The 12,500-nt window shown below is 46.7% G+C and overlaps 1 protein-coding gene across 1 annotated transcript in view; it reads left to right on the top strand.

Moving 5' to 3' along the window:
* ptprfa (protein tyrosine phosphatase receptor type Fa) overlaps positions 1 to 12,500 on the top strand; it is a 155,517-nt gene that overhangs the window by 95,951 nt on the left and 47,066 nt on the right. The window contains 4 exon segments of the mRNA XM_035523924.1: positions 6,406 to 6,675; positions 8,213 to 8,794; positions 9,368 to 9,501; positions 10,884 to 11,028. Coding sequence (XP_035379817.1) covers positions 6,406 to 6,675; positions 8,213 to 8,794; positions 9,368 to 9,501; positions 10,884 to 11,028 — 1,131 coding nt within the window.

Raw genomic sequence — 12,500 nt, 5'->3', positions numbered from 1 at the left:
AGACCACAGATATTGAGCCCGCCAATGGGGGGCCGAGGTTTCATGTTCACTCTTGTAAAGCTGACTGTACTCAGCTTTCCAGGTTTTAATAGGCAGTGAGATTTCTAGATATGCAGGTTCTGATGTTGGATCAGTTAGAGCTGGTGTGTTGCATAATAACTTACTCAGACATTTTCATCCCTCACGCCGCTGACAGACGACGGTATGTCACGCATGTCAGAACTGATTTATTTTGCTGTGTGTGAGGTGAGCAGGTTGTTACACCAGTCACAACAGCTAGATCACTGATGTGCTGGTGTTTCCAGCTTTCATCATAGACTCTGTGAACTGCAGTCAGACAGTAGACACACCCCCGGAGACACACCCCCTGGAGACACACCTCAGGTCTCTAATCTGTCTGTCTTTGTAAGGGTTAATAGGGTTGCTAGTTGAGAAGGGCCTCTCTGATCGATGCTACGTTTGGCAAATCAGGGTTTCATTTGCATCGATCGTGCCAGAGCCAGAATTGGATTCCCTGCATCTGCGTTAATGGATGGTTTTGTTTTGTTTATTTATTTATTTGTTGTTTTGTTTGTACATGGTTCACAGATGCATGCTCTGATGGTTTCTGCATTGCTGCCTACATGCTTGCACTAGCGCTCGATACGGCTTGAGGAAAAGTGTGTGTGTGTGTGTGTGTGTGTGTGTGTGTGTGTGTGTGTGTGTGTGTGAATCACATATGGACCGTGCCCCTCCCCACACGCCGTGGCATGCCTGCTACACTCAGTTTGTGTCTAGCTGTATTTCCATCGCTCCGCTAACAGAGCAGGATCTGTGGGTAAGTCCAGGAGGGGCTGTGTGCCAGTCCTGCTTCTGTCCCGCACAGGAGTTTCCTGGACCAACGCACCACCCTACCATTCGCTCCACATCAGTTAAACTCATCAGATTGAACATCCTCCATGTCCATGGTAACATGCCTTCCTGTGTGTGTATGATGACTAACGTGGTCTCTCCCTCTCTCCCTGCTGGTAACCAGTGCACCAGTGGCACACTGACTCTGTGTCAGCCTGTGTTCTCTAACACACTGATTCACTGACTCTGTCAGCCTGTGTTCTCTAACACACTGATTCACTGACTCTGTGTCAGCCTGGCCTGTGTTCTCTAACACACTGATTCACTGACTCTGTGTCCGCCTGTGTTCTCTAAGACGCTGAATCACTGACTCTGTGTCAGCCTGTGTTCTCTAACACACTGAATCACTGACTCTGTGTCCGCCTGTGTTCTCTAACACACTGATTCACTGACTCTGTGTTCTCTAACACACTGATTCACTGACTGTGTCAACCTATGTTCTCTAACACACTGATACACTGACTCTGTGTTCTCTAACACACTGATTCACTAACTCTGTGTCAGCATATGTTCTCTAACACACTGATTCACTGACTCTGTCAGCCTGTGTTCTCTAACACACTAATTCACTGACTCTGTGTCAGCCTGTTCTCTAACACACTGATTCACTGACTCTGTGTCAGCCTGTGTTCTCTAACACACTGATTCACTGACTCTGTGTCAGCCTGTGTTCTCTAACACACTGATTCACTGACTCTGTTCTCTAACACACTGATTCACTGACTCTGTGTCAGCCTATGTTCTCTAACACACTGATTCACTGACTCTCTCAGTCTAACACACTGACTGTGTTGCCTGATAATTGTAACTCTGTGTCAAGACTCACACCACCACCTTCAGTCTCAGACTCACGTCACCATCCTCAGACTCACGTCACCTCCCTCAGGTCTCAGACTCACGTCACCTCCCTCAGGTCTCAGACTCACGTCACCTCCCTCAGGTCTCAGACTCACGTCACCACTGTCATGTCTTAGCTTCTATATCCACACAAACCAGCCTCAGCCTGGGTGTGGGTCAACCTTTCAGGCTGATGGGTAAAATAATGTTCCCTAAACACACACACACACACACACACACACACACACACGCACACACACACGCGCACACACACACACACACACACTGACTGCCTTAAAGCAAAGTTAGACAACATGAAGGAAGAAGGGAACAAATTGTTATGTGGTGGAGAGCAGACAGGAGCCTGTACAATCTGTCCAGCCACTGAACGTCCTGTCTGAGTGATATTTACCGTCCCAGATCTCACTCTGAAGAGTTTTCTTTGGTCCTGCATGGTCATATTTTTGGAGAAAAGGTTGTGCGATGTCTGGCCCACTCTGCTGTTTGACAGCTAAATGCTCAGCAGAGAGAGTGACGCTGTCATCTCGTGACGTCTACGCAGCACACGAACCACATAATCATGGAGAATTCCGAATGGCCTCCCCTCCCACGCTGTTTAGTATCCGTGTAGCAGGCTCAGCGCCTGGGCTGAAGACATGGTTGAGGATATGATCTGCTAAAGTTCAGTCAAGTTTTGGAAGAGAGAAGGCTATTGAGGAATTTTCCAGTGTATTTTTATTCCCGACGAACCCACGGGAGACATCTGTCTATAGGGATTTCTGTGAGAAACGTTCGGTCGACCGCACACAAACACAGAGAGGGTGACAGGGTCCCGGAGTCTGGCGAGCTCTCTCCAGATGTTCTCGGTCTGCTAGCCTCTGTTAGGGGGAGCCCTCCTGCTATAAATCACAGCTCAGTCTGTTAGCTTCTGCCATCAGAATCCTGAAACCACACACACACCCAAAAGCACAAAGTGAAAGCTTTTTTTACTTTCATTTGTGAAATAATTATTTACCCATATTTCATCATTGCAGTGTAACCTGTGTGTAATACAGTAATGTGTATTTTCCTTCCTCTAATCCCCAATAGTTTGACACGTAAACATGTGTAAAATAACAACATTAGCATATGAAAATATTCAGGAATCACTCAGGAGTCTCCTTGAGTTGGTGTATCTGAGTCAGTGATGGCCAGGCCATCACTATCCTCAGGTGTTATGCACCCACCACATCCATCAGTGCCATCGATCTTTTCTAGAAACTTCTCACCTAAAATATCTATTTCTCTTCATTCTAATATGTATATCTATATAAAAATATCTATTTCATTGCCATAGAATAAGCAAATAACACGTCAACGACTCCATGCCCGCATCAGGAAAATCAGATGCCTTGGGAGCCAAGGACAGAATGTTATTTGACGATACGGAGACGTTCCCATGGCGATTACCTCGCTCGCAATGTGCCTGCTGTGCATCGTCTCAAAAATCAAAGGGCTTTATTTATGTTTTGCTAAGCGGATGATATGTAAATACTAAGCTTATTGTCATTTTATTTAGATGTCGTTGCAATTCCGCCAATCCCACATTTGCATATGCTAGCATTATTAACGTGTGCTGGTGATATGATACAGGAAAATAGCAGACAACTTCTAGCCAATCATAAAGGAGTATTTGGCAGACTGTTAATGATATCATTTTACATTTAGCTGATGCTTTTATTTAAAGCAACTTATACATCTGACTGAGTACAAGTTGAGGGTTAAGGGTCTTGCTCAGCAGCCCAACAGTGGCAACTTGGCAGCAACCTTCCAATTACAAGTCAAGGACCTTAACAACTGAGCTAGCACTGTCCACGGGCTCGGTCATAGTCTTGAAGCTACAGGCCAGGTAGTTAAGGCAGGGTTTAGTAGTTAAGGTGGAGTTTAGCAGTTAAGGTGGGGTTTAGTAGTTAAGGCGGGGTTTCGCAGTTAAGGCGGGAATTAAAGGAGGGTTCAGTAGGCTGAAAAACTCGACCTGCTTATTTGGGGGGCGTGGCCAGGATCAACACTAGACAATGAGACTATGGCAAAAATAGACTGAGAGAACAGATGAAAGAACAGGAACATTTTAGAAGCTAAATGACTCCTGGGAGCGCAAACCCATCGAAAAGGAAAAAAATCCAATATGAACTCCTTCGGAATATGTTGTGGAAACTTCGGGCTTCAAACGTCTGTGTTGAATCTCCTGAAGGTGTTTTTTTGCATGCTTTGTGGTGATAAGAGTAGCCATGTCCATCCCACCCTGACAGACATCCAGGTAGACGAGACAGCGGCCTGGAGGCATGTTGGTTTTAAAGGTTTCTCACAAAGCTCTGTGTGTTTCCTGTTTACGTTTCACACAAAGTGACATTCAAAGTGGATCAACATTTCTGTCCTGCTACCTTAGGAGACTCCAGAAGAACAGAGGAAGATTTTCGAGAGTAGTTTCAAGTTTGGTTTATTTGTCACATACATAGTCATACACAGTATAACTCGTAGTGAAATGGTTGAGATAGATTATACATTTACATAAAGAGATAGATTATACATTTACATAAAGAGATAGACTATACATTTATATAAAGAGATAAGATAGACTATACATTTAAATAAAGAGATAGATTATACATTTACATAAAGAGATAGACTATACATTTATATAAAGACAGATTATACATTTATATAAATAGATAGATTATACATTTATATAAAGATAGATTATATATTTTTAAAATCCTAGCTACAAGGTTATCAGTGAGGCTGTCGGCATTGTAGACAGACCAACTGTCAGCTTTAGCTTGACTTAACTTGATAATTGATGCATTAAATCAGGGGTGTTGAATCATATGTGTTGAATTAGGTGTGTCAAATCAGGGCTATTGAATCAGATGTGTTGAATTAGGTGTGTCAGATCAGGAGTGTTGAATGAGATGTCATGAAACCAAAGGGTTGAACTGGAGGAGCATTTTCTGTGTACTCAGAAAAAGAAAAATGCTCCAAAACCAACAAAACAAGAAGACAAGTTCATTTTAAGGCTGTGTTTGCCTGCGAGCTCCTTGGTGTCTGACCTCATATTACATGACTGAAATATGAGCCAGGAGTTCGAGAAAGCAAAGAGACAGAAAGAGGGAGAGCGAGAGAGCAGTGGCCGTGCTAGCCCAGGGGCGCGGTGCTGGACAGGGTAATTAGGGCGGCTCGTAGGTCACCAGGTGTGCAGAGTGAGACGGACCTGCGTGGGGGGGCGTCTGAACACGCTGCACAGCCCGCTGAACACTGGGGCTTAAGTCATGCTAATCCTGACTTAGTGCACAACCTCTGATGTTTTCAGTCAGAGCGTCTGGTTGGACAGTTTAGGCAGTGTCAATGGAGCAGTAAGTTCTGGGAGGGTACCACATGACAAACACTGACAGAGAACTACCACCGGAAATCAGTCTCTTTACCAACACACTTCCACTCTAACGTCTGCACACAGTTCACCGCTCACCAAGTAGTGTCGTCACGTGGGCGTAACACAAGTGTGAAATTCCTTAGAAACTCTGTCCCTCTTAGAAACTGTCCATCTTAGAAACTCTGTCCCTCTTAGAAACTCTGTCCATCTTGGAAACTCTGTCCATCTTAGAAACTCTGTCCCTCTTAGAAACTCTGTCCATCTTGGAAACTGTCCATCTTAGAAACTCTGTCCCTCTTAGAAACTGTCCATCTTAGAAACTCTGTCCCTCTTAGAAACTCTGTACATCTTGGAAACTCTGTCCATCTTGGAAACTCTGTCCCTCTTAGAAACTCTGTCCATCTTGGAAACTCTGTCCATCTTAGAAACTCTGTCCCTCTTAGAAACTCTGTCCATCTTGGAAACTCTGTCCATCTTAGAAACTCTGTCCCTCTTAGAAACTCTGTCCATCTTGGAAACTCTGTCCATCTTAGAAACTGTCCCTCTTAGAAACTCTGTCCATCTTGGAAACTCTGTCCATCTTAGAAACTCTGTCCCTCTTAGAAACTGTCCCTCTTAGAAACTCTGTCCATCTTGGAAACTCTGTCCATCTTAGAAACTCTGTCCCTCTTAGAAACTGTCCCTCTTAGAAACTCTGTCCATCTTGGAAACTCTGTCCATCTTAGAAACTCTGTCCCTCTTAGAAACTCTGTCCCTCTTAGAAACTGTCCCTCTTGGAAACTCTGTCCATCTTAGAAACTCTGTCCCTCTTAGAAACTCTGTCCATCTTGGAAACTGTCCATCTTGGAAACTCTGTCCATCTTAGAAACTGTCCCTCTTAGAAACTCTGTCCATCTTGGAAACTCTGTCCATCTTAGAAACTCTGTCCCTCTTAGAAACTGTCCCTCTTAGAAACTCTGTCCATCTTGGAAACTCTGTCCATCTTAGAAACTCTGTCCCTCTTAGAAACTGTCCCTCTTAGAAACTCTGTCCCTCTTAGAAACTCTGTCCATCTTAGAAACTCTGTCCCTCTTAGAAACTCTGTCCATCTTGGAAACTCTGTCCATCTTGGAAACCGTCCCTCTGTGAAACACGTGAAACGGTGTCCACACATCCAGAACCACGCCTGTCTCCGTAGGGCTGTATTTCGTGTTTCCCGTCTCTCCAGTTGCTTCCACCCCACCATCTCTGGGTCTCTCACTCCGCCCCCGTTCCTTCTCCTCCTATGGCAGTGCGAAGAGTACCCCCGCGCTTCTCTATCCCGCCCACTAACCACGAGGTGATGCCAGGAGGTGGCATCAACCTCACGTGCGTGGCCGTGGGCGCGCCCATGCCCTACGTCAAGTGGACGACGGGCGAGGTGGAGCTCACCAAGGAGGAGGAGATGCCCATCGGCAGGAACGTGCTGGAGCTCACCAACATCCGTCAGTCTGCCAACTACACCTGCGTGGCCATCTCCTCTCTGGGCATGATCGAGACCACCGCCCAGATCACCGTAAAGGGTAAGAGTCCGTCTGTCTGTCCCAGATCACCGTACCGGTAAAGTCCGAGTAGAGCAGTGGGAACATACAAAGCAGACAAATGGCCAATCAGGAATTTGTAATTGTTCTCATTCACGCATACATTCATTAACTGATTTCTTCATTAGTTGTTTCATCCATTCTTTCATACTAACAGCTCACATAACCTTATCATTTTCCCACCGCTGCTGTCCAGGCAAGACCTCCCTGGTACCGTTACAGTAGTGCAGGTACCTTACAGTGCCACAGGGTCTTGTTGCCCAGAGTGATGTCACCGTCACAGACGCAGACGTACTGAGGCGGGCAGGCGGGACACAGTGATGCTTCACACACACGTGCGTGGCAGACTGCGTATGTCTGGGCAGGCGAGCGGTCACTCGTCTGCGGCAGAACGCAGGGATGGTCACGGTTCTGGTTCTCATGCTGGTCCTGCAGCTGCTGCAGGAGGTCTCGTTAAAACAGTGGTGGGAGTGTGGGGTTCCCCACCAGCCCCTACCAAACACTGCATCAGCTCACCAGTCTTTCATCAGCTCAGAAATGTGAGTGAGTGGGTGAGTGAGTGAGTGAATGGGTGAGCGATTTGGTGAATGAGTGGGTGAGTGAGTGATTGAGATTATTCATATCCATTTTACTGTCAACAGTCTTCATCTGCAATTATCAATTATTAATTGCATCAATTTCATGAACTGAGTCTCAGTGAGAGTTTTGATCCGCACTGTCGTTAGGTGAGAGAACTGAATGGCACTGGAGGGTGTGATGTGTTGAACTAGGCGTAGCACTGAACTCTCCACTGCACAGTGTCGGTGTGTGTGCATACGGCTGAAGTGTGTTCCTCTGTGTAGCTGTCACTCTGAGACCCTTCAAGTGTTTCAGAGGGAAACAGAATGCATTGTGGGATTTGGACGCAGCTTGATTTCCCTGTAGCGCATTTATGCTCCGTAAAGCAACACGAAGCCGCCGGCCTTTCCCACACTGCTCCGATGCTCTCTCTCATCTGGCCACTTTATGCTGCAGTATAATCCCAGCGGAGGCACTCCTGAGGCTGGGTAGTACCGCTCCCTTACACAGAGCCAAGATGGAGGCAATTGCAGTTCAGAAAAGACGAACGCCGGCCCAGTACAAGCGCACGGTCACAGCTCAGATGATTGTACAGCGAGCAAAGACCTGTGCTCAGATGTCTCATGACAGCTGTGGTTAAACTGCCTGGAAAATGGCTCACAGATTATAATTTTTGCATAATTTAAATACATCTTATCAAAAGATTTCTTTATTCAGGTGCATGGAAAAAAGAGCTGTTTTTGAATCATGGTGATTGACAGAGAAAATATAAAACAAGAATGGAGTGAAATGTGTTCCATAAAGTAAAAAAGAAATGATTACTGCAGACATTAATGTTGTACTGATATTCACGGGGTGTCTGTGCCCGGGTGTCTTCATCTATATATTTTTAGATTTTCTTTCTATATTAATTCTTTTTAATCCAAGAGTTCAATTACCTAATCAGGTGTGTGTTCTCTAGCTCTGCCGCGTCCCCCCACCTCTCTCATCGTCACGGAGACCACGGCCACCAGCGTGACCCTGACGTGGGACTCAGGGAACCCGGAGCCGGTCTCCTACTACGTGATCCAATACCGGGCGAAGGCTTCCGACGCGGGTCAGCAGGAGGTGGACGGGGTAGCATCCACGCGCTACAGCATCGGCGGTCTCAGCCCCTACTCCGAGTACGAGTTCCAGGTGATGGCTGTGAACAACATCGGGCGCGGGCCGCCCAGCAGCTCAGTGGAGACGCGCACGAGTGAGCAGGCGCCATCCTCGCCGCCCCTGCGTGTGCATGCACGCATGCTCAGCGCCACCACCATGCTGGTACAGTGGGAGCCCCCGGAGGAGCCCAACGGCCACGTGCGAGGCTACCGCATCTACTACACGGCCGACGGGCACGCCCCGCTCAGCACCTGGCATAAGCACAACACGGATTCCAGCCACCTCACCACCATCTCCAGTATGGTGCCCAATGTCACCTACAGCCTGAGGGTGCTGGCCTTCACGTCTGTGGGAGACGGGCCGCCGTCCGACGTGCTGCAGATCAAAACACAGCAAGGCGGTGAGTGTGTGTGTGTGAGGTGTGTGTGTGTGAGTGTGTGTGCTGATCTGAGTACAGGTCCCTGTGTGCTGATCTCTGTGCTGTTCCCTGTGTGCTGATCTGTGTATGCTGTTCCCTGTGAGCTGATCTGAGTACAGTTCCGTGTGTGCTGATCTCTGTGCTGTTCCCTGTGTGCTGATCTGTGTATGTTGTTCCCTGTGAGCTGATCTGAGTACAGTTCCCTGTGTGCTGATCTCTGTGCTGTTCCCTGTGTGCTGATCTGTGTATGTTGTTCCCTGTGAGCTGATCTGAGTACAGTTCCCTGTGTGCTGATCTCTGTGCTGTTCCCTGTGTGCTGATCTGTGTATGCTGTTCCCTGTGAGCTGATCTGAGTACAGTTCCCTGTGTGCTGATCTTTGTGCTGTTCCCTGTGTGCTGATCTGTGTGTGCTGTTCCCTGTGAGCTGATCTGAGTACAGTTCCCTGTGTGCTGATCTTTGTGCTGTTCCCTGTGTGCTGATCTGTGTGTGCTGTTCCCTGTGAGCTGATCTGAGTACAGTTCCCTGTGTGCCAATCTCTGTGCTGTTCCCTGCAGTTCCTTCCCAGCCCATTGACTTTGAGGCAGAGGCGGAGCTGGACACGCGCATCCTGCTCACGTGGCTGTGGCCTGTTCAAGACCACATCACCAAGTACGAGCTCAGCTACTGGGAGACTAGCTCAGGGAAAAAGGTAGCAACACCACCACCCACAACACTCACACCCACAACACCACCCACAATACCACCAACCATAACACCACCAACACTACCACCCATAACAGACCATTAATAACACCACCCACAACACCACCACCCATAACACACAACACTCCACCCACAGTACCACCACCCATAACACACAACACTCCACCCACAGCACCACCACCCATAACACACCACTAACACCAACGCCTATACCACTCACACCACAACCACCGCCCACAACACCACCACTTATAACACCACTAACACCACCACCCATAACACCACCCATAACACACCACTAATAACACCATCCACAACACCACCGTCCATAACAACACTAACACCACCACCCATAACATCCTTTTTGTACATTTACAGCATTTAGCTGACACTTATCTAAAGCAACTTACAATTATGACTAAACACAACTTGAGTAATTGAGGGTTAATGGGCTTGCTCAGGGGCCCAACAGTGGCAACTTGGCAGTGGTGGGACTTGAACCAGCAACCTTCTGATTACAAGTCAAGCACCTTAACCACTGAGAAAATCTATGAGAACACGTTATTTTCTCGTAAAGAGAAGAGTGTTGTAGAATTCACATAAAGTGAAGAACATTAAGTGTTAGTAGGTGGATCACTTAATTTGGGAAAAGCCAAATCAGTTTTATTTGGAACAAGGAAAAGAGTTCAGAACTTCATTAGTTTTAGTGGTGGAAGCTAAGAACACAGAGAATTATGTGTTTTGACTAAGATAAACCAAAGAGTTCGTTTTCAAATAAAAGAATTTCAAACATTTAAATAGAACAATGATCCCACTGTCGGGTGTTTTTAATCTTATTTTAGTTTTCAGGAGCAAATGTATTCTGATAATTGTTTTATTATGGTATTTTCCTAATATGGTATTTGTTATTGTGTAAGGAACCACAGCGGAAATACGTCTGAACAGTTTGTTATTTTGTGACTCTTTCTGTTTTTATTAGAAAAAATAATAATCTAATCTAATCTTGGTCTAATCTAACCAAATCAACCCCCCCCCCCACACACACAGTATTCACACAGTTTCAGATGTGGAGATAATAGTTTAACATAGTTTAACATATTCATTCTAGTTCAGTGGGTTTTATAGTGTCTGACTGCTTTACGTGCAGTTATAAAGGTAATGTGTTGGCACGACTGCTAATAATAACAGATATTAAAGCAGTCGCTTAATAGAAGTGTCAGCACAGTGTTGTTTCTCATAGCGGAATGTCACGATGCACACGCATTATATGACATGACAGCGCACGATCTCTGAAACAGCTGTGCGTGGGTGAGAAGAGAGAGAGTGTTGTTCATTTTCTCCTCTGCTTCTCTTCCCGTTCTCTCACAGAACCACGTGACCTTTGACCCGGCCGGTTCCTATGCTGTCGAGGGCCTGAAGCCGGACACGCTCTATGAGTTCACGCTGGCGGCCCGATCAGAGCTGGGCGTGGGAGTTTTCACCCGGCCTGTCCAGGCCCGCACGGCCCAGTCCAGTGAGTAGCAGCCTTCATGCTCGCGCCCCCTGCTGCCTGATGCGCTCACAGCTGTTCTCTTCTCTCCGATGAGGTGGGCTTGCTGTCCGCTCCCTTTAGCCCGTTAAGTGGGTGATTCCACAGTTTTGCTGTCCGCTAACACACACCCGCCGTAGCTCATGAAACACTCTGAATCAGCTGCTGACGTGAATCAGGTGGGTTGAGATTTGGGGAAGAGCAGAAATGCACAAACACGCCACTTCACATCTTTGTTTAGATCCTCGCTTACTTGTTTATATCTCACCATGGTTTGTTAAACTCCAATAGCCCTGTGCGTTTGGCTGGGAGATAAGTGGCAATGGCATTCCCGTGAAGATTTCATCCACACAGCTTCCAAACGTGTTCATTTAAATGCAGAGTCTCTGTCCTGTCTGGTGATTGGTGGGTGGAGGGTTTTTTCCCTCTGTAGTGTCAGAGTGACGTTGCTTCTTGGGTCTGATTCCACTGCTGTCATCCCAGGCCAAGTCCCCATCACTCAGATGCCTGAGCCTTGAATATTTATGACGGCTCTTAAAAGGAACCAGGGATTATTTGGAGCTGTTTTTGTTCAGACTGTCAGCTGATAGAAGCCTGGCACATGGGTGGGGGTGGGTGGGCACCATTCCCACAGGAACACTGCCCCCTGCTGGCCAGCGGTGACTTAGCCTCTCATATAGTGCATGTAGAAACAGCTACACAGAGACCCACAACCTGTTGTCACATCCTTTCTTTCTCTCTTTCTCTGCCACACACACACACACACACACACACAAGCACACACACACACAAGCACACACACACACACACACACACACACACACACAAGCACACACACACAAACACACACACACACACATATATACACACACACACACAAGCACACAAGCACACACACACACACAAACACACACACACACACATATACATACACACACACATATACACACACACAAACACACACACATATACATACACACACACACACACACACACATACACGCACAGACACATCCTGACCAAGACTTTTTACCACACACACACTTCCATCTCCAGTTCCAGTTCCACATAACCAGTTCCTCTCCCTCTGTGGGTCAGGGTCCTTGTGTCTTGTCTGTTTCTGTTTAAATGCACCATCAACTTCATTCACCTTTAGTGTTGGACGGATAATGACAGGAAGTGAATCCAGGTGGTCTCATTTCCTGGATCCAGATTAATCGAAACTCAAGAAAATTCTCAGTAATGAATTACCACTGACTGGAACTGAGTGTCAGATCAGATTAAATGTAGTTTAATATTAGCCAACATAAACAAGTGAGACTGTACGCTCCCAAACATGAGACTGTACTCACTCAAACATAAGATTGTACAAAACGTGAGACTATGCGTTCTCAAACGTGAGACTGTACAGTCCCAAATGTGCCTGTGCGTCACATTCACACATTATCACACCAAGA

This window comes from Electrophorus electricus, chromosome 3 (assembly GCF_013358815.1).
Source record: "Electrophorus electricus isolate fEleEle1 chromosome 3, fEleEle1.pri, whole genome shotgun sequence".
NCBI lineage: Eukaryota > Metazoa > Chordata > Actinopteri > Gymnotiformes > Gymnotidae > Electrophorus > Electrophorus electricus.
This window is presented reverse-complemented; position numbering and strand designations above follow the sequence as displayed.